At 35.3% G+C, this 24,934-nt stretch overlaps 1 protein-coding gene across 1 annotated transcript in view; it reads left to right on the top strand.

Annotated features, from left to right (window-relative positions):
- The window catches only part of ALKBH8 (alkB homolog 8, tRNA methyltransferase), a 69,855-nt gene that overhangs the window by 5,786 nt on the left and 39,135 nt on the right, over nt 1-24,934 (top strand). Inside the window, exons 3-7 of the mRNA XM_021670809.2 lie at nt 3,786-4,023; nt 6,185-6,316; nt 6,955-7,050; nt 8,481-8,585; nt 10,257-10,327. Coding sequence (XP_021526484.2) covers nt 3,786-4,023; nt 6,185-6,316; nt 6,955-7,050; nt 8,481-8,585; nt 10,257-10,327 — 642 coding nt within the window. The remainder of the gene's footprint in view (nt 1-3,785; nt 4,024-6,184; nt 6,317-6,954; nt 7,051-8,480; nt 8,586-10,256; nt 10,328-24,934) is intronic.

The following is a 24,934-nucleotide window of genomic DNA, read 5'->3' as shown; positions in this document are numbered from 1 at the left end:
ATGAATTAGGAGAACTCAGTTTAACTCTTAGCTTTTCTGGACATGAGCAGTAATATCCTTTCACCTTGGCTTTCTTCATTTTTAAGCAGGGCATAGTATTTCATGCCTTTTTAACCCCATTAGATTTTAAGATTATAGAGGATCTAATTGTTCTTACAGCACACTAAATTACTACATGAATATAAGGAATTCTTTTTGGTTCATAAAGTTACAGACTAAAAGTAGGAAGTAAGCTTTAGACATAATTTAACTGAGGGGTGGACATATAGTTGAGAAGGTGGAGGGTGGAGCTGGGATTAAAACTTAAGCCTCTTGACTCTCAGACCAATACTCTTGCCTTATGATTTTCATGCTGTCTTCTATACAACATCATAGCTTTAGAATGTGCAGTCTGGACCGGGCGTGGTGGCTCACACCTGTAATCCCAGCACTTTGGGGGCCTGAGGCGGGCAGATCACGAGGTCAAGAGATCGAGACCATCCTGGCCAACATGGTGAAACCCTGTCTCTACAAAAAATACAAAAATTAGCTGAGCATGGTGGCACGTACCTGTAGTCCCAGCTACTTGGAAAGTTGAGGCAGGAGAATTGCTTAAACCCAGGAGGCAGAGGTTGCCTTGAGCCGAGAGTGTGCTTCTGCACTCCACCCTGGTGACAGAGACTCCGTCTCAAAAAAAAAAAAAATGAGCAGTCTGTTGAGGCCCATTTGACTTTAGGTGGTAAAAGGCTTATACTTGGAATTAAATGTTAATATCTTCAGAGAATTTAAGCCACATTCCTATAGCAAGGATTAAATAGATAACAGATTGGAATTAATATGTTTGCATACACTTTACTGTTTCAGTTAAGAGCCACTGAGGCTGTGAAACATTCAGAAGATTAAACTGGCATACACTGCTCTCATCTCTTTGAAAGAGTGACTTGGGTTCCTTTCCTTACAGGGTTCTTGAAGAGAAGTAGCAAGAAAACAAAATAGGCTCCATTTATGTGACCTCTTTGAAGTTTGTTTCTGGTTGGGTCTGCCTTTTCTTTAAGGATCTCTAGAAGCTTTGATGTCCTTCATGGCTTCCAAAGTAGCATTTTATTTAGGCTTTCTTTTTTCTCCATATTCTTAAAGGAAAAGAATAAAATTGTAGATGGACCTCTAATTATATTTTATCTTTCCAGGGGAGAACAAATATTCTTTTAATGATATTGTATTAGTCTGTTCTCATGATGCTGATAAAGACATACCTGAGATTGGGTAATTTATAAAGAGAAAGGTTTAATGGATTCACAGTTCTACGTGGCTGGAGGGGCCTCACAATCATTGCAGAAGGTGAAAGACATGGCTTACATGGCAGCAGGCAAGAGAGAATGAGAGTCAAGTGAAAGGGGAAACCCCTTATAAAACCATCAGATCTTGTGAGACTTATTCACTACTATGAGAGTGTCATGGGGGGAAATGGCCCCTATGATTCAGTTATCTCCCACTGGGTCAATTAGTTGATTATTCCCTCCTACGACATGTGGAAATTATGGGAGCTGCAATTCAAGATGAGATTTGGGTGGGAACAGAGCTGAACCGTATCAGATGTGGTATAATTATAGACTCCTTTGTACAAATGTATAGCATTATATATTTTTCTAGAGCAATGATCCTCAAATTGTCAGGACTGAAGATAACTTAAAAAAAATCAAATTCTGTACTTCATACCATACTTCTTATTTAGAAAATAGCTTGAAGAAAAATTCTAAATAAAATAATGGTTCCATTTAATTATTACATTAATTATGTAACATTTAGTTATTACATTTAATTATATGTATCTCACATTTAATGGAAAATAAGTTCCTCTCCTCTTCTACTGCACTTATTTTTGTGTGGTTTACCTTTGACTTGCCCACAAAACACTTGGAAGAAATCTTTGAGGACTTCTAGTATTCCTGAAGTCATATGTCATCATCTTCCATTCCTAGATGAGGTAGTAGACCCTCAACACCAATGAAACCTTTGCTCTTCCATAGATTTAGGAATATGGAAATGTTTTTGCAACTATGGCCACATATAACCAAGTTATTTTGCTATTTTAATTAATATACCGCATTAAGTGAGGTCCAGGGCAAGCCATCTGAGACTCCATTTTACTTCATATCAGATAGTATTGTATTAGTGGGCTTGTTTATTACATGAGTGTATATGCTTGCATACATATAAAGTATTGGCTGTCCCATGACAAAACAGTTTTATTTTTCTTATCCAATTTCTTAATAATTATATCCTTTTCAAAGTTCTAGGTATTCTTATTTTGTGTAATAAACCAATATACTATGTACTGTCATTGAGCTTAGTGTAAAATTAGGGGTTGGCAAACTACTGCCCTTAGACAAAATCAGGCTTGTGAGCAGAATAATGGGTTTTACATTCTTAAAGTGTTGTTAAAAAATAATACTAAGACTATCTGACAGAAACTTTTACGGCCTGTAAAACCTAAAATATTTACTATCTACCTCGTCTCAGAAAAACTTCTTCATCAACACCTGGTATAAATGAAGAAACTGATGAGAGTAGGTCATCCATGGCTTTCTTTTGTCATATTGAAATGTTTTTAGAAGTCATAGATCATACATTAAAAATCTTTACACCGTATAGAATGGTTTTTAAGTATAAAGACTATAAGGGTGCTGGGCCATGAATATCAGAATAATATAAGAGACTCCCTCTCCATCTCTTCAAAATATCCTTGAATAAAGTTTAGTGCAGGAGTCTACAAATAGTGGGAAGTAAGTGTGAAACTTACAAAGGAAAAATTTTCATTGTGAACTGACTGAATTACTTAAGACTGAATTTCCTTAGTGGAAAATTTTTTCCTACTTATGCTCAATAGAACCTATAATTGATTTTTCTTTGAGCTAATAGTACCTTTACTTTTAATTTTTAGTAAACAGTGTATATTAAAAGTGTGGATTGTGGAAACTGGCAGAAATAGGTGTTTTTTTTTATTTTGAGACGGAGTTTTACTTTTTTTGCCTAGGCTAGAGTGCAGTGGTGTGACCTCGGCTCACTGCAACCTCCCAAGTTCAAGCAATTCTCCTGCCTCAGCCTACCAAGTGCGCCTGCCACCATGCCCAGCTAATTTTTTTGAATTTTTAGTAGAGATGGGGTTTCACCATGTTGGCCAGTCTGGTCTCGAACTCCTGACCTCAGGTGATCTGCCTGCCCCAGCCTCCCAAAGTGCTGGGATTACAGGCATGAGCCACCACACCTGGCCCAGAAATAGGTTTAAACCCACCCCTAATCGCCACCTTAACCTAATTTGTCAGATATTCTTCTATGAGATGGGGCTGATATTGCCCAAATAAATTCACTACTTTGTGAAGATTATGTTAATGAGGATTAAGTAGATAGAAGCATATAGAACAGTTCTGCAAAAAAGCAAGTATTATGTAACTGTGCGTTCTCCTCTTTTCCTTCTCTTTCATTATGCAAAATTTATATTTCTGAGTAATAGTCATGTTTTACTTTGCATTTGTGGTCATTTACAAATGAATATTGTGTGAAATAGGCTCTTTAAATATCAATATCATTTACAATATAGGAGTCCTTTTTATTCCCCAAATTTTTGGTGAATTGGTTTACATACTTTATATGAAATTGGCAAACCAAACAATCTCTACAAGGAAACCTTTTTTTTTCTTAATTACATCTTTGTAGAAATCTTATTTAAAAAATAATCGTATTTTAAAATCAGTGGGTTGATACCAGTTGCTCATGTCACTTTCTTTTTGTTTCTTTGTTTTTTTAAGAGCCTGGTTGTTGCCAATGGTGGTTTGGGTAATGGTATGAGTAGGAACCAGCTGCTCCCGGTTTTAGAGAAATGTGGACTGGTGGATGCTCTCTTAATGCCGCCTAACAAGCCCTACTCATTTGCAAGATACAAAACTGTAGAAGAATCTAAGAGAGCCTACGTTACCCTCAATGGAAAAGAAGTAGTGGATGATTTAGGACAGAAGATCATTCTGTATTTGAATTTTGTGGAAAAAGGTATTATCATACAGTTATCTTTTAAAAAATGGTTCTTTTCTCTGTTTTCAGGGATTTAAGTTGGGAGGTCCAGTTATTGTGAAACAAAATGAGGACACAGGTTAGCAGCCCCTTTTACTTTAACAAACATTCTTTAAGCAGCTATTTGTGCCAGGCATGGGACAAGTAGTTGGCATTATAGAGGTGAATAAGGTACAAGCTGCCTTTACGGAGCTGGTCCCACTAATCAATAATATATTTGTTAGGCACATGGCTTATTTTGGAACACTCTTGCCTAATTTGTGTTTTTCAAAGTTTAATAATGAGGGTTCGGATTACCTGTTTATTTGATATGTATACCCAGGAGCTTTGAATTTATCACTTAAGAATGAATTGTGATCCAAATGATCTTGTGCCAATATTCATATTTATAAGCAGAGCACCTGTAGCTACCAAAGATTCCTAAAACTTTATGGTGCTGCTGTCCAATGGAACTTTCTTTGATGGTAAAAGTGTTCTTGTCTGTGCTGTCCAGTACAATAGCCACTGGACCGTGTGATTGAGGAACTGAATAATTTAAATATAGCTTTATGTACTAATTTACAGAATTGTACGGGAGTGATTACTTCTGCCCCATGGAAATGGGATATATTGAGATGAACTTTGATTTAGACATCTAATCATATATTCATTTGCCACCTATTTAGGCAATAAAAGAGCCCTGTTTTAAATATCCTAGGAGTGAGGAGGTGACTAATCTGCTCAAATTTCTGTTTTTGTAAAATAAGACTTGAAAACTTTTACAGACTCTTTTAAAGATACATTTTAGAAATTGTATTTCTCAGTGCTCATATGCATTTAATTTTAAATCTGACTTAAGCTTTACATATTTTGGAAAGTAAATTATCCTCATATTTTACATGTTTATGGTCTGGTCAGTTTTTAAAAACTGAATGGCTGAGGAGTAAGTTTTGATCAGAAAATAGTCATTGGGTTTACCCCCAATCTCCATGGTGAATACTCAGTAAGAAATTGCACAAAGCAAGTTTTGGATTGTTCTTTATTTGAAATTCTTCATTAGATCCATATGTACTTTTAAGACTCTGGCAATCACATTTATAACCTTGAAAATCATTTTTAACTGATAATAGAATTGTGTCACAAATAGTTTAATGCTTGTTTAGATATCTGCTACCAAGTAGCACTGAATAACAAATAGAAGAGATATTTTTAATTCTTTTTAAAAAAAATATTTCAGAAACTAAATCCAAATTACATACACTGTAAATTACTTGTCTTTAAGGAATTCTTTCCAAAGTTTTCCTTATGTAATTTGAATAAATAGTATAATGTCTGGCATATAGTAGGCAGTGGTATGTATTTAGCAAATGATTTACTATTCATGTTTCTGAAATGTTATTAATAGAATTTAGTAAATATTTGCTATTTTTGTGAATTAAATAATTCAAAGATTTAATTTGCCTGGCAGAAAACTGCCCGGCAGAAAAGCTTCAGAAATCATGTGTATAAAATCAATGATCAGATCCCTAACAATAAATGTGAATGCACTATTCCCTTTGTCTAATAGCAGATTCTTTTTTCTTTTCCTTCTAGGACTATACCTATCTAAAACTTTGAAGGACACAGAACTTAAATTATTTTAATATCTGCTAAGTAATTCTTCATAAATGATAGTTTGTATTTTTTTAGAAAGTTGTATTTTATTTTACATTTGTTTCTGTTGTGTGACCATAGCTAGTATCAAGAGCCTAAGAGCAAAAATGAACATTTAAATTCTTGTATTCGTTATTTAGACTATCTGACTTATTAATGGAGGTGCATACTGTGGCTACTATGAGAAACCTTGTCTCTTAGTGAGATTTTAAAAGTGACTTAATCATGTTCACACTGAATACTTAAATAAATAAATACTGTTCTGTTTGCTGTTGTTAATTGCAGTGGACAAAATGTACCACCATTGATCTTGGTCTTTGTTTCTGTACTTTTTTTTTTTTTTTTGAGATGGAGTTTCTGCACTTTTAATATGTTGTGTGCCTTTCAGCAATCTTATTTCCAAAAATGAGTATTCGAAGTTTTGTGAACTGATAAAGAGTTATTGGGCAGAATTATTTGTATATAGGAACTTTTTTGCATGTGACTATTTAAATTTGGTTTCCCATAGCACAATGGAAGGAGTTGAGGCCTCAAGCCTTACCACCAGGACTCATGGTAGTAGAAGAAATAATTTCTTCTGAGGATGAGAAAATGCTTTTAGAAAGTGTTGATTGGACAGAAGATACAGACGATCAAAATTGTAAGTAAAACTTTCAAAATCTGATATTTAAAAGTTTCTGCGAAACTTCTTTTTCTCTTTCTCGGTTTATTAATACTTCCTCAAAATTACTGAAACCAGCCTGGATCTAATGTTAGGCAAGTCATACCAACAGTTCTGAGGAACATTAATAATAAATAACATTTATATAGTGATCAAATTTAAACTCTAAACTGATTAATATTTATTACTCAACATTTATATAGCTTTTATAAGCCTTTTCACTTATTTTATTCATTCCTTCCCACCCTAAGGCAAATTTCCCTTGAGGAACTAGGGGTTCAGTACCAAACTATTATGATGTAGTGAGAGCTTCCTGGAGATCTTTGCAAATTGGAGTTTTTCTGACTCTTTCTAGCTCATTGGCAGTGTTGTGAATGATAGTGTATATGTTTAGTTTTCAGATTGATTGGGTGACACTCTTGAAGAGTTTGTTACAATTTTAGACTTGAAATAACAATAAATATAAGGCAGAATGGTAATTTTGTTAAAGGCCATAATTTAGCAATTAACAGAAATTGCCATTACTAAACTAATCCTTACTCAAAAAGTTGACTGAAATATGCAAAGGAATGCAGTTCTTTTCCTTCTTAATTGTTTACTTTATTCTCTTCACACAGCTCAAAAATCCTTAAAACACAGAAGAGTAAAGCATTTTGGTTATGAGTTCTACTATGAGAACAACAATGTAGATAAAGATAAGCCATTATCTCGGGGTAAGTAATTGCTAATACATAATAAATTCTGGCTCAAAAAATTTAATATATTAATAGAATATTATAGTTGGGGGATTATGTTTCATTTGTCATTTGTAGATAAACTTTCAGAACAATGGATTTAAAACAGCTTAATTAGATAAACTGTATAGTTTTGTTGTAAAAAAATTTCAAACTAGATAGAGCTGAAGTTCATCATTGTTATCCTTATTCCCATGCTGCTTCTCAGTAGTACATACTACTAACAGTTTATTATATATTTTTCCATTTAAACATGGAAAATGAGTTTAGATTAAAGTATATACAACAATAAAAGTACCCAGTTGTTGACATATGTAGTATTGTATGCTAATGCATATACTTTATATTCCATGTAATCCATATATCAACCCAGCTTGTTCTTTTCCTCCACTATATGTCTTGGAAAGCTTATACAGATTTTCATTTTACTGAATGATCCGTAATAGCTTATTCAAATAGTTCCCTATTGATAGACATGTAGGTCGTTTCTGGTTTTTAGCTTTCATAAGTAATGCTGTAGTGAATATCTTTGTACCTGCCTCTTTATACACTGTGTAAGAGTTTCTCAAGGGAGACTACTAAGAAGTAGAATTGTGATGTTGAAGTTTATGTTCGCTAAAAAATGTTAATAGATACTGACAAATTGCCTCCCAAAACAGCTGTACCAGCATATTCTCACCAAATGTCTACCCATTTCCCCCTGCCCCTAACAACTTGTAGTGTTGTAAAGCTTCTAAATTTGTAATTTCTTGATTACTGGTAGGGTTGGTCATTTGTATTTCCTTTACTATGAATTCCTTTTTATATCCTTTGCCAGTTTTTTTTTTCCAATGAAGTGTCTAATTGATTAAGAATTTACTGTATATTCTGGCTTTTAATCCTCTGATATAATTGCTGTAATTATTTGTTGGAGTTAAATTTATCTTTTTTTTTTTAATGACTTTGGTCTTACTTAAGGCTTTTCTTCCATCGTGAAACAACTTTTATGACTCTAATAAAAGTAAGTTAGTTCCACTTTGGAAGGTTTGTTTTTGTAAGGGAAATAATTTAAAATAATTAAATTTAAAATAAATGGTATAATTTAAAATAACAAAAAAAGAAAGTGGACAATTTCAATATATAGTATATTTTTTATAATTTTATTGCTATTTTACAAAATACCAAAACTGTTGTTAGAATTGTTCTTTTAAACCTTTTATCTGAAAAAAAATCAATGAAATAACTTTAAAAGATTCCTGTTTTTTAATTTTGCTTTACTTGTGGTTTATTATATTAATAATAATTATTAATTAATAATTGACTGCTAAATTAAAAGCTCAGTGATTTTTAAACAGTGACTTTTAAAATTCTTGAGTAAAACAAGCAAAACAAATATTTTAATGTTTTGTCTTTATGATTACTCATTTTAGGTCTTCCTGACATTTGTGATGGCTTTTTGGAGAAATGGTTGAGGGAAGGTTACATTAAACATAAACCTGATCAAATGACCATAAATCAGTATGAACCTGGTCACGGTGAGTAGTTCTTATTTAAAAATTCTAGTCACATATTTCGTAACTGAGTAGATGATGTAATTCTCTAAGAGCAAATATATTATTTTTAAGCTCAAATTAACTCTCTCATGCCTTGCTTATGTTTGTTACTTGTGTTGATTTCAATCCTTGCAGACCTACACTTTAATCCCTTGAAGAACTTGCATTTCAAAGTGTAAACACACTGACACAAATCGCTGTTTGGGATTTTTTTGGTTTGTTTCCCTCTCAGCATTTCCTTTAGAGAGATAAGACATTGGTCGGAAAAACACAGATGATGTGTAATGGAAGAAACCAAATAATTTATAGATAGAAGAAGGCTAATTGGTTGGATGATCTTTCTCTTCTCTCTGTGTTTGAGAACATGGGAGACAACTGCAGGATGACATTCTGGTGAAAAATCTTTAAGTTATTAATTTCTTATACTTGTTAGCAGCATCTTCATCTGATATTTATAGTAATCAAATGATTTTAAGCATTTTATTTTTTTCTTTTTTTGGCTAAACAATAAATTAAAAAATATATATACAACAAAGCCATAGCTCATATGAAGAAAAGAGAGGAAAAAAAATACAACAGAAATTTATTTTTTCACAGTATAGAGGCTGGGAAGTCCAAGATCAAGGTGCCGGTGGATGGGGTTCCTGGTGAGGGCTCCCTTCCTGGCTTGTCATTGGCCACCTTCTCTCAATGTCCTCACATGTCTTTTTCTGTGTGTGTGTGTGTGTGTGTGTGTGCATGTGCATGGAGAGAGAGAGAGCTAGAGTTTTGTTTTCTTTTCTACATTTATTACAATGAAAACTGATGGCTTTAGATGTGTAGCCAAGTGGATTTGTGAATACTACACCTCTGAATTAGAGAGATGTGCTAACCTGGTCTCTGGCACAGCAAGACAACTGGAGCTAGGCAGAGGCCGATCCTGTAGAGCGCAGAGGCTGGGGCCACTTAAAGAGGCAGAGGCTGCTCCTATAGGATGAACCGTGAAGGAGCATGTGTTAGCTCCTACAAACCAGCTAGCTCTGAAAATGAGAGGGAAGGGCTGAGCCAAGTGAGCTTGACCACAGATTAACTAGTCAGCTAAGGCATTTCTTCTTTATCTTTCTAGCCTAGCTGTCTTTCCATTGGTTTGTAAGCTCTGTGAAAACAGGGACCCTCTTACTTGCTTTGTATACGCTCACTGTGTGGCAACATTTCTTTTACTTAAGAGGTGCTCAATAATGTAAATTGATGGATCAGTGGAGAAGGCCATGTCGTGATTATTGATATGCCTAGTCTTTATACCTGGTTATTACTTTTGTTCTGCAAGTAGTTGGGAATCCAGTGTTCGAGGGTAAAAATGACTTTTGTATTTGTGTTTTACATTTTTCTCTTGGGCTAGAATTGAGTTAAGTGTCCTAGTTAATCAGTGACTCCTGAGCCTTGATTTCAGATCAAACCCCAATGGCACTTCCAGTTAAGGTATTTTTAGTTTGTATTTATTTTAATATATTTTAGTCACATTCACCCGAAATGTTTCCTTTTAACCAAAATTATAGTACTTTCCTGATTATCAAGCAATGTTTTCACCACAATAGCATAAGACTATATTTACAGCCATCTTAAATCTGCTAAAAGGAAAAATGAAGTGACGTGTTGTCCTATTTTCCATCTCAGGAATTCCCGCTCATATTGACACACATTCTGCTTTTGAGGATGAGATCGTTTCTCTCAGTTTGGGGTCAGAGGTAAATGTTCATTTTTATTAGCTATTATCATGCATCTTACCTTGTACAGTGCCCTTTTCAAAGATTATCTGCATTCTTAATGAAAATGAATTAAGATTTAAAAATGAAAAATAAGGGCACCATTAACCCTTTTTAATGTCCTCTTCTTTTAAATGTCCAAAGTTTTATCTGTCACCTCATCAGATGCCAGGAAAACAACTTGAAATTTAAATTTTTACACCAACTTTTAGCAGTTAAGTAAGATCTAGACTCTCCTTGGTGCGATTTGGCCTGTTTTTTTGACCTACTGGTGCAGCATTGCCATCTAGTGGCAAAAGATAGTAGCTGCAGATCATAGATGAAACAAATTCTGTGTTCTGAATTTTGATGAACTTTTTCCATGTATTACCTGATTCAGTCCCTTCAAAAACTCTGAGCAGTAGAGGGTTATATCTTCATTTTTATAGATGAAGAAAAAGAGACTCATGTTTATTCATTGATTTGTTTCTGTAGCTGCACTTTGAGCCATTAAAAGAAAATATTACATGTGATTTGAAGTGATCTATGCAACCTACAGACAGATTTTTGGATAGAAATCAGAATTTTAAATCTGGACAAGTCCTTAAAATATGAGTTCGTCTAATTTAACTAGAGGCTGTATCAAATTCTGATTTTGTTCCTGGAGGCAAAAACTATTCATTTTTGTTTTTTCATATTTATATAATTTCCATCTTTAGATCTTCAGTGCTTTGGCTTCTTAACCTTTCCAGAGCTTGTGTAATCATGTTGATACTGTGACTTGATAATTAGTGCTGTTTGATATGACAAAACTGTCTTATTAACTTTGTGTATAGATACTTAATACAGGTGCTTTAAAAAATAACGAGATCGGGGAGGAAAAAGCACTCTTCTCTCTCTGGTTTCTTTTTTTATTTTTATCACCCATCCTAGCTTTAGGGTCCAGTAAAGGACATCTTCACTTTTTCCTCCCAACTGTGTAACCAACTGAGAAATGAGACAAAAGATAGTTGGAGATTAAAGTGTCAACTTTACTACTGAGAAAACTGATAGCAGAACATGACTTTAGATCTGTAGCCAAATGAACTTGTTAATACTTCACCCCTGAATTAAAGAGACATACTGACCTTGTCACTGGCATAGCTGGACAACTGGAGACCTCTCCCATAGAGGCAGAGGCTGTGCCTATGAAGGAGCTCCTCTAACGACATGTGTTAGCTCCTGCAAACCAGCTGGCTCTGTAAACGAGAGGAAAGGGCTGAGCCAAGTGAGATTGGCTTCAGGGTAACCAATAAACAAAGGTATTCCTTCTTTTCTGGAGAGTTGTAAGTGAAGGGGTGGGAAGAAAACTAGGAGTGCACTTTGTACTTTTTATTCCTGGGGAAGTTCCCTCCCTTCCCAGGGAAATATGAGAAATGTGGACTCAGTATTCCCCCTCCCCGCAATGCCCTAGAAGATCATTTCACAGTTTTTAATTAGAAATTGTGAAGAAGGGAAAATTTGCCCTTTAGTTGAACTGAAAATCTGCTGCATTCATTATCTCCATTTGGTGTCTCTATAATTTTCAGCTGCCAGTTTGAACGACTTTTGGTTAAAGCCATCTTTGTAATGGCTGGAAAGTGTGCATAAGTTATGACAGGAACAGCAGATTTTTTTTTTTTTTTTTTTTGGATATGAGGTCTCGCTCTTTTGCCCAGGCTGGAGTGCAATGGTGTGATCTCGGTTCACTGCAACACCTCTGCCTCCCCGGTTCAAGTGATTCTCCTGCCTCAGCCTGCTGAGTAGCTGGAATTACAGGCGTGTGCCACCACACCTGGCTAATTTTTTTTGCATTTTCAGTAGAGACAGGGTTTCACAATGTTAGCCAGGATGTTCTTAATGTACTGACCTCGTGATGCACCCACCTTGGACTCACAAAGTGCTGGGATTACAGGTGTGAGCCACTGTGTCTGACTTGATTTTCTTTTAAAAGACACCTTTGAGAGTAAATGAATCATTGTAATTTTGAAAAAAAAGTTTTTTTGATTACTTGAGCATATTCTTAAACCTCTTATAAGTTTAAGTATATAATAATGTTTGTTTCAGCTTATAATGCGATTTAAAACAGTCTACTAAATTTGGGCCTTTATTTCATCTCTAAAATGGGATTAATAATATTTCTTTCTTGGCTGAAGGATTGTGATAGAATTAAAATGAGGTAATGTATGTGAAAGTGTTTTTCAAACTCAGCGCAATCCACGAGTATATCTGTTCTTGAGCTGTATCTGTTCTAAGGCTCCTTACTTAAAGCCTTCGCTTCTGTAACAGAAGGAAGCTCATGTTCCCACAGCCTAAAAGTGGGGTTTCAAGGGGTCATAAAAGAGATGGCTTTCCACCCTTGCAACTTGTGCTGTTCTGTTTTATTTATTTATTGATGCTGTGTAATTACTTGAATTTTCTCCTAGCACCTTGCTCCACACCTAGAATCTGAGTGCTATACCTTTGGCCCTATTTCCTTATTTTCTCATCTTTGACATCCTCAGTTGTTTTAAGCTGCCTATGGTAGCTTCCATTTTATTGTAATAATTTTGTCAGTGACATTATTGTTTTGTTTTTTGTAATGCCTTTTTGTTTTATTTGACTTAAATATAACATCAAAGACTCAGCTAAAGTCTTTGATGTTATATTTAATTCTTTACTTTTCTGTCTTTCCCAGGAAATTTCCAAGATCTCTTTTAACTCTTAAATGTTCCAGTTCATGGTATTCCCATGAGGTATTCTTAACTTTAATATAAATCTTAAATGCTTTATTATTTAAATACTTTATTTTTATGACTATTGGAGCATATTCTTCTTAAAACTCTTATAGTATGTCTAAAAATAGTGAACATTTTAGATTAAGCAAAAATAGTCTTGATTTTTTTCAAATATATTGGTTTTCTTTCTACAGCTAAGTCGTGATTTTCTTTAAGGCTTTTGTACCTTTGAAATATGTATGATATGTGTGTAAGTGAGGATGCTTTTAGCTGCAAGTAATAGCTGAAAACCCGAATAAAAATGATTACATAGAAAAACAAGTTAATATCTCATATAACAAGATGTCTCAAGGAAGGCTACTTCCAAAAGTTTTAACTTGTTGGCTCAGGTCAGTGATTTAATCGAGGAACCAACCAGTTTCTTTCCGTCTCAAATACTTAGTGCTCCCCTAACCAAAGATGAGCTTAGGGAAATATCCAAGGAGTAGGCTGCATCGGGATATAGGACAATAGCATAAAACCTGTGAAGTCTACGAGGCTTATGTTTTTAGATAATCCTTCACTAATAGGTTTGTGCTGCTGTAAATTGCAACCTCCCCTTGCTGGCCAGGCATGTTTTGAGAGATGCCTTTGCTATAACTTTTTATGATAATAAACTAGTAATGTTGTTGGGCAGATACTCAGTTCATCAAATACTCTAAGAGTTGATCAGCTGACAGTGAAAATAACTATTTAATTTGCATCTCCCTGAAACCACTACCTAACTTCTATTATAAATAAGAAAAAAACTTTTGATTAGGACTTATCTGGGAAAATGAAACTAAAATTTATGAAGATAGTTTTTAAAGAAAATTTTTATTTAACAATTTTTAGATTATATTACAACTATGTACACATTTTTAGAACAAAGAATGAGTCACATTAACTTTGTTTTGGTTTTGTTTTTCTGATAAAATATGACAGCATGTTACAAATTCCTTTATTTGACTTTTACAGCTTGATTATAAAGAGTGCATCATTGTTGTGTTATTTTTCTCTTCATTGTAAAAGTCCTGACTCTGCCAGATTTTCAAATGTTAAATGGATTCGCATGTGATTTAAATGGTTCTCTGCTATCCCTTTTATCAACTTCAGGAAGTCCATCTTTTTTGAGAATTGCAATTGCAGTTAGTTTTGCATTTGCATTGCACTGGCTAATATTTATATCATCAACATTCAGTAAGAGACTGACCAAAGGGATTCCCATGATGGGCAGAGATAACTGCTGATACTGAAGAGAGAGAGATACTTGGGCAAGTACTCATTTTATGGAAGTTTGTTCATCAGTAAATATTTCTTATTATGATGATGTTTGCAACTCAGTGGGTGCGGGCAATTGGATAGTTGGATGGTGAAGACCCCATCTGCTGAATGTCTTGCTATAGAGGGCCACATCTTTCACTCTTTCCAGGGTCACGGTTTCAGCAAATACCTGTTGAGTCCAGCCTGATCTCCTGTCACAGGGTACTGAGTAAAAATTATTTGTGCATTGTTTTTAAACACCTGCTGAATGAGATTTTTTGGGTGGTTGTTTTTGTTTTGTTTGCCCAGTCTGGTCAATCAGAAGAACTCGTGGGGGTACTTTATTCTAAGAGTTTCTTGTTTTAATGGACAGATGTTTTATTATTTTCAGATCTTTAGCACAAACTGGAAAAAACACCCAGACATTTTCTTTATACCACTTAAAACAACAATACAATCTGGACCACAGATGTACCGGCTTCATCTCCAACCTTAAATTCAGCCCTCAGTATTTGCCTATATAAGCAATGTTTACAGCCTCAGAAGCCAAACAATCTCTTCCAGTTTTTGTCTTATCCAGGCTCCACACTTTATTCTTGTCTGACAGTCCTTGGAATATTTACATTTCCTGAAGTTCTGAAAAATGAATTGTCTCTGCTGTGTAGCTCTTCTCTCCTTTCTCTCGTTCTTTATAGCTTATTTGAGAACTTTTTTCTCTCTCTGTAGTGCCCTTGGCATTAAAAAGATCTACCATCCTGGTGTATGTTTCTCTCTCTCTCTCTCTCTGTCTCTCTCTCTCTCTCTCTGTGTGTGTGTGTGTGTGTGTGTGTGTGTGTGTGGTTTGTATTTAAAGTCATGGTGACTTCTATATGGCTGTATATGTATATTAATGTAGATGTGGAAAAAGAGCGTAATTCTCACCTGGGATATATAGTTGCATCATAGTATAATTAAAGTGGCATTGCACCAATCTTCATTTTGCATTTTATCCTATGTGTCTCTAACATTTGAAACTTCTGGATTAGACAAGCAGATCTGCTGGTTCGTGGGTCAGAAATAAATAAATGCTCTACCTTGTTTGATCATGTTAGCTTTTGTACATTGAATTCTATTTTCACTTTTAAGCACTTTCTCTAGTAACTTGTGTTATGAAGATTCTCCTATCTTTGTGTAATTTTATCATCTTTCAGGATTTCTTGGAAGCCAGCATTCCCTTTTACATAAACTGGGCAAATAAGACTCAGTGCTGACAGTTCTTAACATGCACTCTTTATCTTCTTTCTGTGGAGTAGAAGCTCCTTTATTCAAGGCCCTTCAGTAAAATGGCAAAGAAATACACCTGTTTCAGCCAGCAGTCGGCTAACAGAGTCTGTTTCATGGCATGACATCATAAAATAGAACATTCTGCTGTATTTGGAGCCTTTAGAGTATTGATTCTTCTATCTTTTCAGTTAGAACTATGTGCATTTACTTTGAAGCAAGAAAGCAGCATTATATCACTCTAGCTAGATTGTAGAATTAGAATAAAGTCTAGAAAAATCAGTGGAGTTCAGAAAACTACAGTAGAAACCCGCTTAGGTTATGTAGTTGAAACTACTAGTTGGCTGCACTTAAGTTAGGGAATAATAATAATAAAAGATACATGCATACTGCAGACATTTTATCTTAACACATACAAATTCACTCATCAATATTTTGTGGTGGGGCTAAGGTCTTTGTTTCTGTGAGGGGCCACAGTCTGCTTTGTCTTTCCAGTTTCATTTCTTTAAAGTGAAGCAAACATTTAAAAACATTCATGAAACCATCTGAGTGTGGGGTTTTACATTTTGATGTTTTTATTTCCAATATTTTATTATCAAATTTTCACATATGTTGTAACATTATATTTATTTTTTTTTTTATCTTTATTGAGTCATTCTACAATATTCAACTTGGTTTCTATAGAAGAAGGCTGTCTTTTCTCAATTTTCATTCATTTCTATAATATTAAATAATTACAGTGATAAGGGTAACTGACACGGAGATTTGGGAACATACACAATTTGACTTGTTAAGTGTATAGCTCTATTGGTGAGAATAGAAATGCATGAACATATTGGAGAGTTGTCTATCATCAACAAATATTCAGGGATGAGTATGCATTATAGAAGAAGTGGAGCATGTTGGTTGGTTAAATGAATGGTGGTTAAAAGAGTTTCACTATGTGACCAGCGTTGTCCTGGGCATTCTGGGGGATACAGAAATACTTTCAACCTTGATTTTTTTCCCCTTAGATATTAGACCTGAATATCCCACATTCTAAAAGGCATTTTAATTTGCCCATATCAGAGCTCATCATTTTTGTTGTCAGCCATTCACCTCCCAGTGTCATTCTCCCATGCACAACAAAATCTTTGCTCTCTCTGGGTTTCCTGGTCTGGTTAATGACCACACTGTCTACCAGTTGATCAATTCAGAACATGGCAAAATATTCCTTTTTTTTTTTGGATACAGGGTCTTGTCCGTCCCCCAGGCTGGAGTGCAGTGGCACACTCATGGCTCAATGCAGCCTTGACCTCCCGGGTTCGAGTGACCCACCCACCTTAGCTGTCCCAGTAGCTGGGACTGCAGGCCTGAGCCACCACACCAAGCTAATTTTTGTATTTTTTGTAGAAACAAGGTTTCACCATGTTGCCCAAGCGGGTGTTAAACTCCTAGGCTCAAGCAATCTGCCTTACCTTGGCCTCCCAAGGTGCTGGGATTATGGGCATGAGCTACCACACCTGGCTGGTGTCAAATATTCTTGACATGCTATGATAATAAATTTTGCTTCTAAGTAATTCTTTATTGCATCCCATGTTTTCTGTTAAAAACTGCTTTGTGGAGATGTAATTGGAATACCATGAGCTGCACGTAGTTAATAAATGCTCAAGAAACCTTTACCATGCTCAAGATAATAAACATATCCATCATTCCCAAAAGTTTCCTCGTGCACTAAATTTTCCTCATGCACTAAAGATTTCATTTACTTTTTTGTGGCTTATGTTATTGCTCTTGTTACATTTGAGGGTGATTTTTGTTTATTTCTCTAGGTTCTTAAGATTTTTTTCTTTTATCTTTTGTTGTGTTTTTATGATCCTGCTTATTCTGCTTATTTTGATGGGCTTGTTTATTCCACTTGGGAATTACTGGGTTTCTTTAATCTGTAGATTGAGTTTTTCCATCACTTTTGGAAAATGCTTAGTCATTGCTTCTGTAGATTTTGCCCTTGTTCCCATCCTTTCTTCATTTACCTTTTTTCTGTATTTTTTTTATTTTACTTATGCTGTCTTCTGTGTTTTCTATCTTTTGTCTCTCCATGCTTTACTCCAAATAGTCTCTTCTGTCACTAGTTCTTTATTTTGCTGTGTTAACATGCTGTTAAGCTCATTCATTGATATCCTAATTTCAGTTATGGCATTTTTCTGTTTTAGAATGTTTGATTTTTCTTTATATCTACAGGGTCTCTTTTTTTTTCTTAATCATTTCTGTTCCTTGCTGCAATGTTCAAGCTTAGCATTTATATCTTTAAAATGGTAAGCATCTTTGTTTTATAGCCTATTTCTGATATTAGAGTATTTGAGGTCCTGTGGGTTTTTTTTTTGTTCCCCCTGCTAGGCTGTCTTTTTCCAGAGCAGGTACTGTGTCTTATTCTGATTCAGAATGTCTGAGAGGAGGCTGGCTTTCTATATTTACAGAAAGCTCACAGGTGATTGTGTTACTTAGGATTTTATACCATTGAGTTAGAAAATGCTGAAATGCTGAGGTTGTATGATATCAGCTCCAAGGGCAGTGGGATTTTAGATTTATTCTTTAAGACAAAGAATAAATAGAAATGAATATAGGCCCCCAATGGCAGTTCTAATCATTATTAAGTTAAATATTCCAGTGCATTGCTAGAAACTGAAGAAGTTAAAGGCTATGTATATTGGTTTCAAATCCTGAGATGTTTGTACCAGGGCTGAATTAAACATTGGGCAAGTTGGGGGACTTGGGTTTTAGCTTATCCCTATTAATAACTTTTAATTGACCATGGAGAAAATTTTGGTGCTTTCTGTCTTAAGTTGAACATGGAATACTTGCATTTTAATTGTTGTAGGGAGTTGATACGCAGTTGGTAATAGGAACAGTAGCTACTATGGCTTCTATTCCTTTGACCATTAACATTACCATTGCCATGATCATCACTGCCAGCAGCTAACTATTCTATGCTAGAGACTGTGGTAGATGCTATATTAAGTGAACTTTTCCTCATGGGGTGTAATCTAGGGCCTCAGGAATAGATATACCCATGACTGTTATTAATCTAGCTGTCAGTCTGTTTTTTTTGAATCTGATGGTTTATTTTGTTTGAGGAAAGCCTAGAGAATAAACAAATACAATTTAGAAAGTCTTCTGTCCAAATATATAATATACACCACCCTATTTGTAAAAATACATTATTTATGATGAATTCATTCATTTGTTCAAAAATATTTGTTGAATGTTGTACTAGACAGAATCTAACAAGTAAACAGATACAATTTAAAATATTCTTTAAGCTAAAATATTTCACTACCTCTATAACCTTTTCATATTATAAAGTAAAACTTAATTTTATTGAAGTGGTTTGTGAGCCCGTTTTTGAATGGTGGTGAATTTCACTTCATAGTTCCTGCAAACAAATGAAGGAAATAAATGAAGCCATGGTATATGATAAGTGAGAACTCAAAGCAAGTGGTCTCAGTGTAAACAGATAAACATAGCATATCATCTGTTAGGCATTTAAGCTAAGCATTTATAATATTGAATATGCAATGGTGGCTAAAGTGTCTCCAATTTAGCATTTTCTTTTTTAGCTTATTTTCCAGTTACGCAACATATATTTTGTTCTCTATTGTGCCATTTGATAGTGTCTAGACCATTAGCTAAAAAGATGCGTTTTATTTTTATTTTACATTATACTTGAGCTCAGCTAGACAAAACAGTTCAAAGTCATCTGTATTTGGGGATAAAGAGAAAGAGAGGGCAGAATTTATTTGTTCAGCAGCTGAGACCTAGTTTTGGAAGTCAAGGTTGTATTTGAAAGGTGGAATTTGCCGACTTTTGCTTTACGGTAGATTTTTTTTGTGGTGTTTTCTTTTAAAGCTTTTGCTGAATCTAATTTTGCCTATTTCACATATGCATTACTGCAGGCACATTCCCAGATATATACTCTAAATGTGTGCATCGTACCTGATCAACTAGGAAAGCTTCTACACCAGAAGCATTAAATGGTGTTCTGCCTCTCATTTTCTCTCAGTAGCAATGAGAACTAAGTGCCTTTGGAACACAGTAATATTTAGCTGCTGCCCGTAACACTTCAGCGCCTGCTCTTTGATGCCATAGGGCACCACCCTGTGCTAATATGTGCAGTTTTTCTCCTGTCATGACCAGATTATTGAGGCTTGTACCTTATACGGTTGCTGCTGGCTGCAGGACAAGGGAGTAGAACTTGTTTTCTTTCAGTCTCTTTCAAGTGGTAGTTCCTGTATGTTGATTACAAAATGTGTTGGTGACATTGCCACTTTTCCTTAGAGTTTCACAGGACTTTGTAATTTTGGGATTTTAACTTTCAAGAAATTTAGGCGATGGATTTAAGTCTCCTGTGTGTGGAGGTTGTTTTCTGTTTTTGCTTTTGTTGTTGTTATTTTTTAAACATCTCTTTCCAGCAGGAATCAGGGAAGGGAAACAGGTTTGTGGTGGGCCTTGCTTTTAACCTGTTCTAAAGAAGCGGGCCATATGGTGTAGGTAGAAGGTTTAAAGGCCACTGGCATCAGCCATTAGTCTCCAAGGTGTCTCCAGGGCAAAATTACTATCAATTCCTCAGCCCTGGAAAAATATGGCATATCAGCTAGCTTTTCTTCCAGTTACTCTTCAGCTTAGCAAAGTATACTTCTAGGGGTATCACCTTTTATGGAATTTTCTCTTTGCTGTTTAAAATAAAAAGCAAACTCTTATTTCATTTGGGTCAAATGAAATTGTTAGCACAACTATAGAATATTTTTGTTTGGTGGATTGTGCGAAACAAGTGGACTTTCAGCTATAAAATATTTTCTCTAGTTAAATATAGTAAGTTGTCCACTCTTAACTTTGATCATTCTCTATGAATCACACATCATTTTTCACATCATATTGTCATTTGTCCAGATGTTCTTTAGGAATTTCCCTAAAAACGTTAATGATCTCGGCCTCTTTCTAACCATTAAGGTTCAGGATTAAATTTGTCTTCTTTCTCAGACGTGTTCACAGTAGCAATATATTCTTCTTTATCCTGTTTAGCCAACATGGAGATCTGTTTATTCCTTCAGGTGCTTTTCTGTTATGAATGTTAACTTTTCTTGGTTGATAGATTGTTAACTGTGTCTGAGATTTTTGTTCTATTGTATTTTAGATGTGTAAAAGTTGTATAAGGTGAGAATGTCTCAACTTTTTGTTTGCTTAGGACTGAACATTATCCTCATTCATGCCCTGTAAGCTTGCTGGGCACATGATCTTTATCGACTCTGCCATCTCAGAAAACAGAGAAAATAACTAAAACCAAAAAAGAGTAATTGGAAAAAGATCCTGTGGAGCAAAATTGTCACATAGCAGAATGATTCAGCAGTTTCAGGGGAACTTTATTGATTGAACGTTTTTTAAAAGTCTTTTTTATTTTTTGGTCTTTTAACAAGCATTTAGTTAAGGTACAGATACTTTAAATATGATGATACTGAAAATACCTGATTTGATGATGGAATGTGCTAAGAATAATTTTCATAGGAAGTCTACATTTTATTTTATAAATAAAATTATATCTTTAAATTTTAAAAGACTATACTGTCAAATTTTATGCCAAAATAAGTCTCAGAGAAATAAAGGCTAAAATGTGTAAAAAAGAACAGAAACTCTGTAATAAAATAGGAGTGAATATTTATCTGACCAAGATGGGGGCTTTGAAAGCATATGAAGAAATTGTATTTTTGTGTTTTGTTGTCATAAAATAGATAGACAACATTAAAAAAATGCAGAACTTCCAAGGCCAGCTATATAAATTGTGGGGCTGGCCCAATTCCAAATGAAAATGTAGACTCCTTATTCAAAACATAGGAAAATGGACCAGGAAGGTGCTAAAGTATAAAGCTTTTCCTTCTGTGGTCTTTCTCATCTTATCAGGGTGGTTTTTATTTTCTATTTAATGCCATCAGTGTAAAGAAATCTAAATTTTGAATTATTGGCATGAATTTTACCATTTGTCTTCATACTGTGTGACACTAGTTTTAAACACAAATGTAAGAACATGTAACTCATGTGTGGAGTCATCAAACTTTTTTTTTTTTGTCTTCCACTTTTAAGTTCAGAGGTACATGTGCAGGATATACAGGTTTGTTACATAGGTAAACATGTGCCGTGGTGGTTTGCTGCACAGATCATCCCATCACCCAGGTATGAAGCCCAGCATCTATTAGCTATTCTTCCTGATGCTCTCCCTTCCCCACCACACCCCTCCAATAGGCCCCAGTGTGTGTTGTTCCCCTCAGTGTGTCCATGTGTTCTCATTACTCAGTGAGAATATGTAGCTTTGATTTTTGGTTCCTGTGTTAGTTTGCTGAAGATAATGGCTTCCAGCTCCATCTGTGTCCCTGCAAAGGACATGATGTCATTCCTTTTTATGACTGCACAGTATTCCATGGTGTATATGTGCCACATTTTCTTGATCTAGTCTATCATTGATGGGCATTTAGACTGATTCCATGTCTTTGCTATTGGGAATCACCAAACTTAAACAATTTGTATTTTGTACTTTTACATTTGTGATCATTTTTACCAGAACAGTGGAAACACTGCATAAAACTAACTCCACAGTAACCATTTTGGTTTCACTTCTTGATTTGTGCACCTTCTGCGAACATTGTCTGTCTTCCGTTTTGCTGATGATTAAGGAAGGACTGGAAGGAAAAGGAATTATGAATTTTGAGGAGTCTAGCTCCAGGCTGAAACCCTGTGTGACTTTTTTTCAGGCCTCACCATAGGCGATGACAAAGGCTTTACCTGGTGGCCTAATGGGGGAAAGCTGCCCTCCCCATAGTAGACTTGCTGCACAGCCAGTGTATTACAATCTAAGTGGAGTTGTAACGAAGGGGTGAGACCTCCCTGGCTAGTCATGCTCTTATGCCTGTTTGCATTCCTAACCTAGACACCTTCTTTCCTCAATCTCTTTATCTAAGGTCTTTGGCTGAGGTCCTCTTCAGGCACCTCTGCCAAGGCCTTTTTGTGGAGGGAGGAGTTGGAAACCTCAAAGACATTTTCCTTACTCTGACTTAGTACTAGTTACTTTTCAACTCGTAGCCCTTCCCCCTCACCCTTCCCCTGACCGCTGAGCTTATAAAACTGCTGGAGCGCTTCATTCAGGGCTCCCTCAGCAGTGAGACAATCCCCATATTCACAATGATCCACCTCACTCTTGATGCATGCAGTGTTCAGTGGAGAAACATGGGACTAGAGGGAGTTGGTGCTTCCCTTGGTTTTAGACCCTTGTTTATACTCTTATATCACAATAAGTGATCAGCTTTCATTTCTGGCTTGTTGCACTAATCCACTACTGTGAGCTTTTTCAGCCTTCAGGTTGGCCTGTCATTCTCTTTTCTTCTACATCATCATTTTCACTGTTAAGTGATGAGCTAATACAGGGAAGTAACATGAATAAGAAAGGATGTGATGGTAGGGTTCCTTGTGTTAAAAACTTTAGACAAGTTAAATTTAAACAAGTTTAATTGTGCAATGAATGATTTATAAATCGGGTAGCTCCCTGAACCAGAATAGGTAAGGGAGACTCCAGTGCTGCCGAGTGGTTGGAAAGAATTTATGGACAGAAAAAGTAAAGTGACATACAGAAAATGGAAGTGAGGTATAGAAACAGCTGGATTAGTTACAGCTTGGCATTTGCCTTATTTGGACATTGTCTGAACAAATGGCCACCTTTATTGGGTAAAACTCAGTGACTGGTAAAAGAGTAGGTAGCAGTCTGTTTAGACATCCAGTTACATTACAGCTCACCATGTATGAAGAAACCTTTAGGCTGAACGTACAAGGAGGCAACTTAAGGCAAAATTTAACTTAACACTTCGTTGCTTGTGTTTCTTATAGCGCCATTGTCTTCTTTCTGCATTTGAAGCAAGTTCTGGCGGCCCCTCGAGGCTCAGTATAACCACTCACTCAGTGGTAGTCATAAAGGGCTTACTGTGTACGCTGAGTCTCCGTGTACTCTCACACTTTCTGTGTTCATGGGATATTGTGGACGCATTACCCAAATGGGCCTCAAGGAACTGTGGACAAGCATGTTGCATATATCTCCTTGCTCATGCACATTATCCATTGTTACATCGGACTTCATTTAACACAAGTTCAAAGATAAGAATTTCAGTCAGCAAGAAAAAAATCCCATCAAAAAGTGGGCTAAGGACATGAATAGGCAATTCTTAAAAGAAGATATACAAATGGCCAAGAAGCATGAAAAAATGCTCAACATCACTAATTATCAGGATGCAAATCAAAACCACAATGCAATGCCACCTCATGCCTGCAAGAATGGCCATAATAAAAAAAAAATAATAGATTGTGGCAGGGATGTGGTAAAAGGGAACACTTTTACACTGTTGGTGAGAATGTAAGCTAGTTCAATCACTACGAAAAACAGTGTGAAGATTCCTTAAAGAACTAAAAGTAGATCTACGATTTGATCCAGAGAAATAAAGGCTAAAATGTGTAAAAAAGAACAGAAACTCTGTAATAAAATAGGAGTGAATATTTATCTGACCAAGATGGGGGCTTTGAAAGCATATGAAGAAATTGTATTTTTGTGTTTTGTTGTCATAAAATAGATAGACAACATTAAAAATTTAATAAAAAATAGATAGACAACATAAAAAAATTTAATAAAAAATAGATAGACAACATAAAAAAATTTAATAATAATTGCATATATCTCCTTGCTCATGCACATTATCCATTGTTACATCGGACTTCATTTAACACAAGTTCAAAGATAAGAATTTCAGTCAGCAAGAAAAAAATCCCATCAAAAAGTGGGCTAAGGACATGAATAGGCAATTCTTAAAAGAAGATATACAAATGGCCAAGAAGCATGAAAAAATGCTCAACATCACTAATTATCAGGATGCAAATCAAAACCACAATGCAATGCCACCTCATGCCTGCAAGAATGGCCATAATAAAAAAAAATAATAGATTGTGGCAGGGATGTGGTAAAAGGGAACACTTTTACACTGTTGGTGAGAATGTAAGCTAGTTCAATCACTACGAAAAACAGTGTGAAGATTCCTTAAAGAACTAAAAGTAGATCTACGATTTGATCCAGCAGTTCCACTCCTGGATAGCTACCCAGAGGAAAAGAAGTTATTATATAAAAAAGATAATTGCACACACATGTTTATAGCAGTACCATTTGTAGTTGCAAAAATGTGGAACCAGCTCAAATGCCCATCAGTCAATGAGTGGATAAAGAAAATGTGGTATATATAGATGATGGAATACTTCTTAGCCATAAAAAGGAACAAAA

This window comes from Aotus nancymaae, unplaced genomic scaffold, assembly GCF_030222135.1.
Source record: "Aotus nancymaae isolate 86718 unplaced genomic scaffold, 86718_ANA_hifiasm-v0.15.2.pri h1tg000012l, whole genome shotgun sequence".
Taxonomy (NCBI): domain Eukaryota; kingdom Metazoa; phylum Chordata; class Mammalia; order Primates; family Aotidae; genus Aotus; species Aotus nancymaae.
This window is presented reverse-complemented; position numbering and strand designations above follow the sequence as displayed.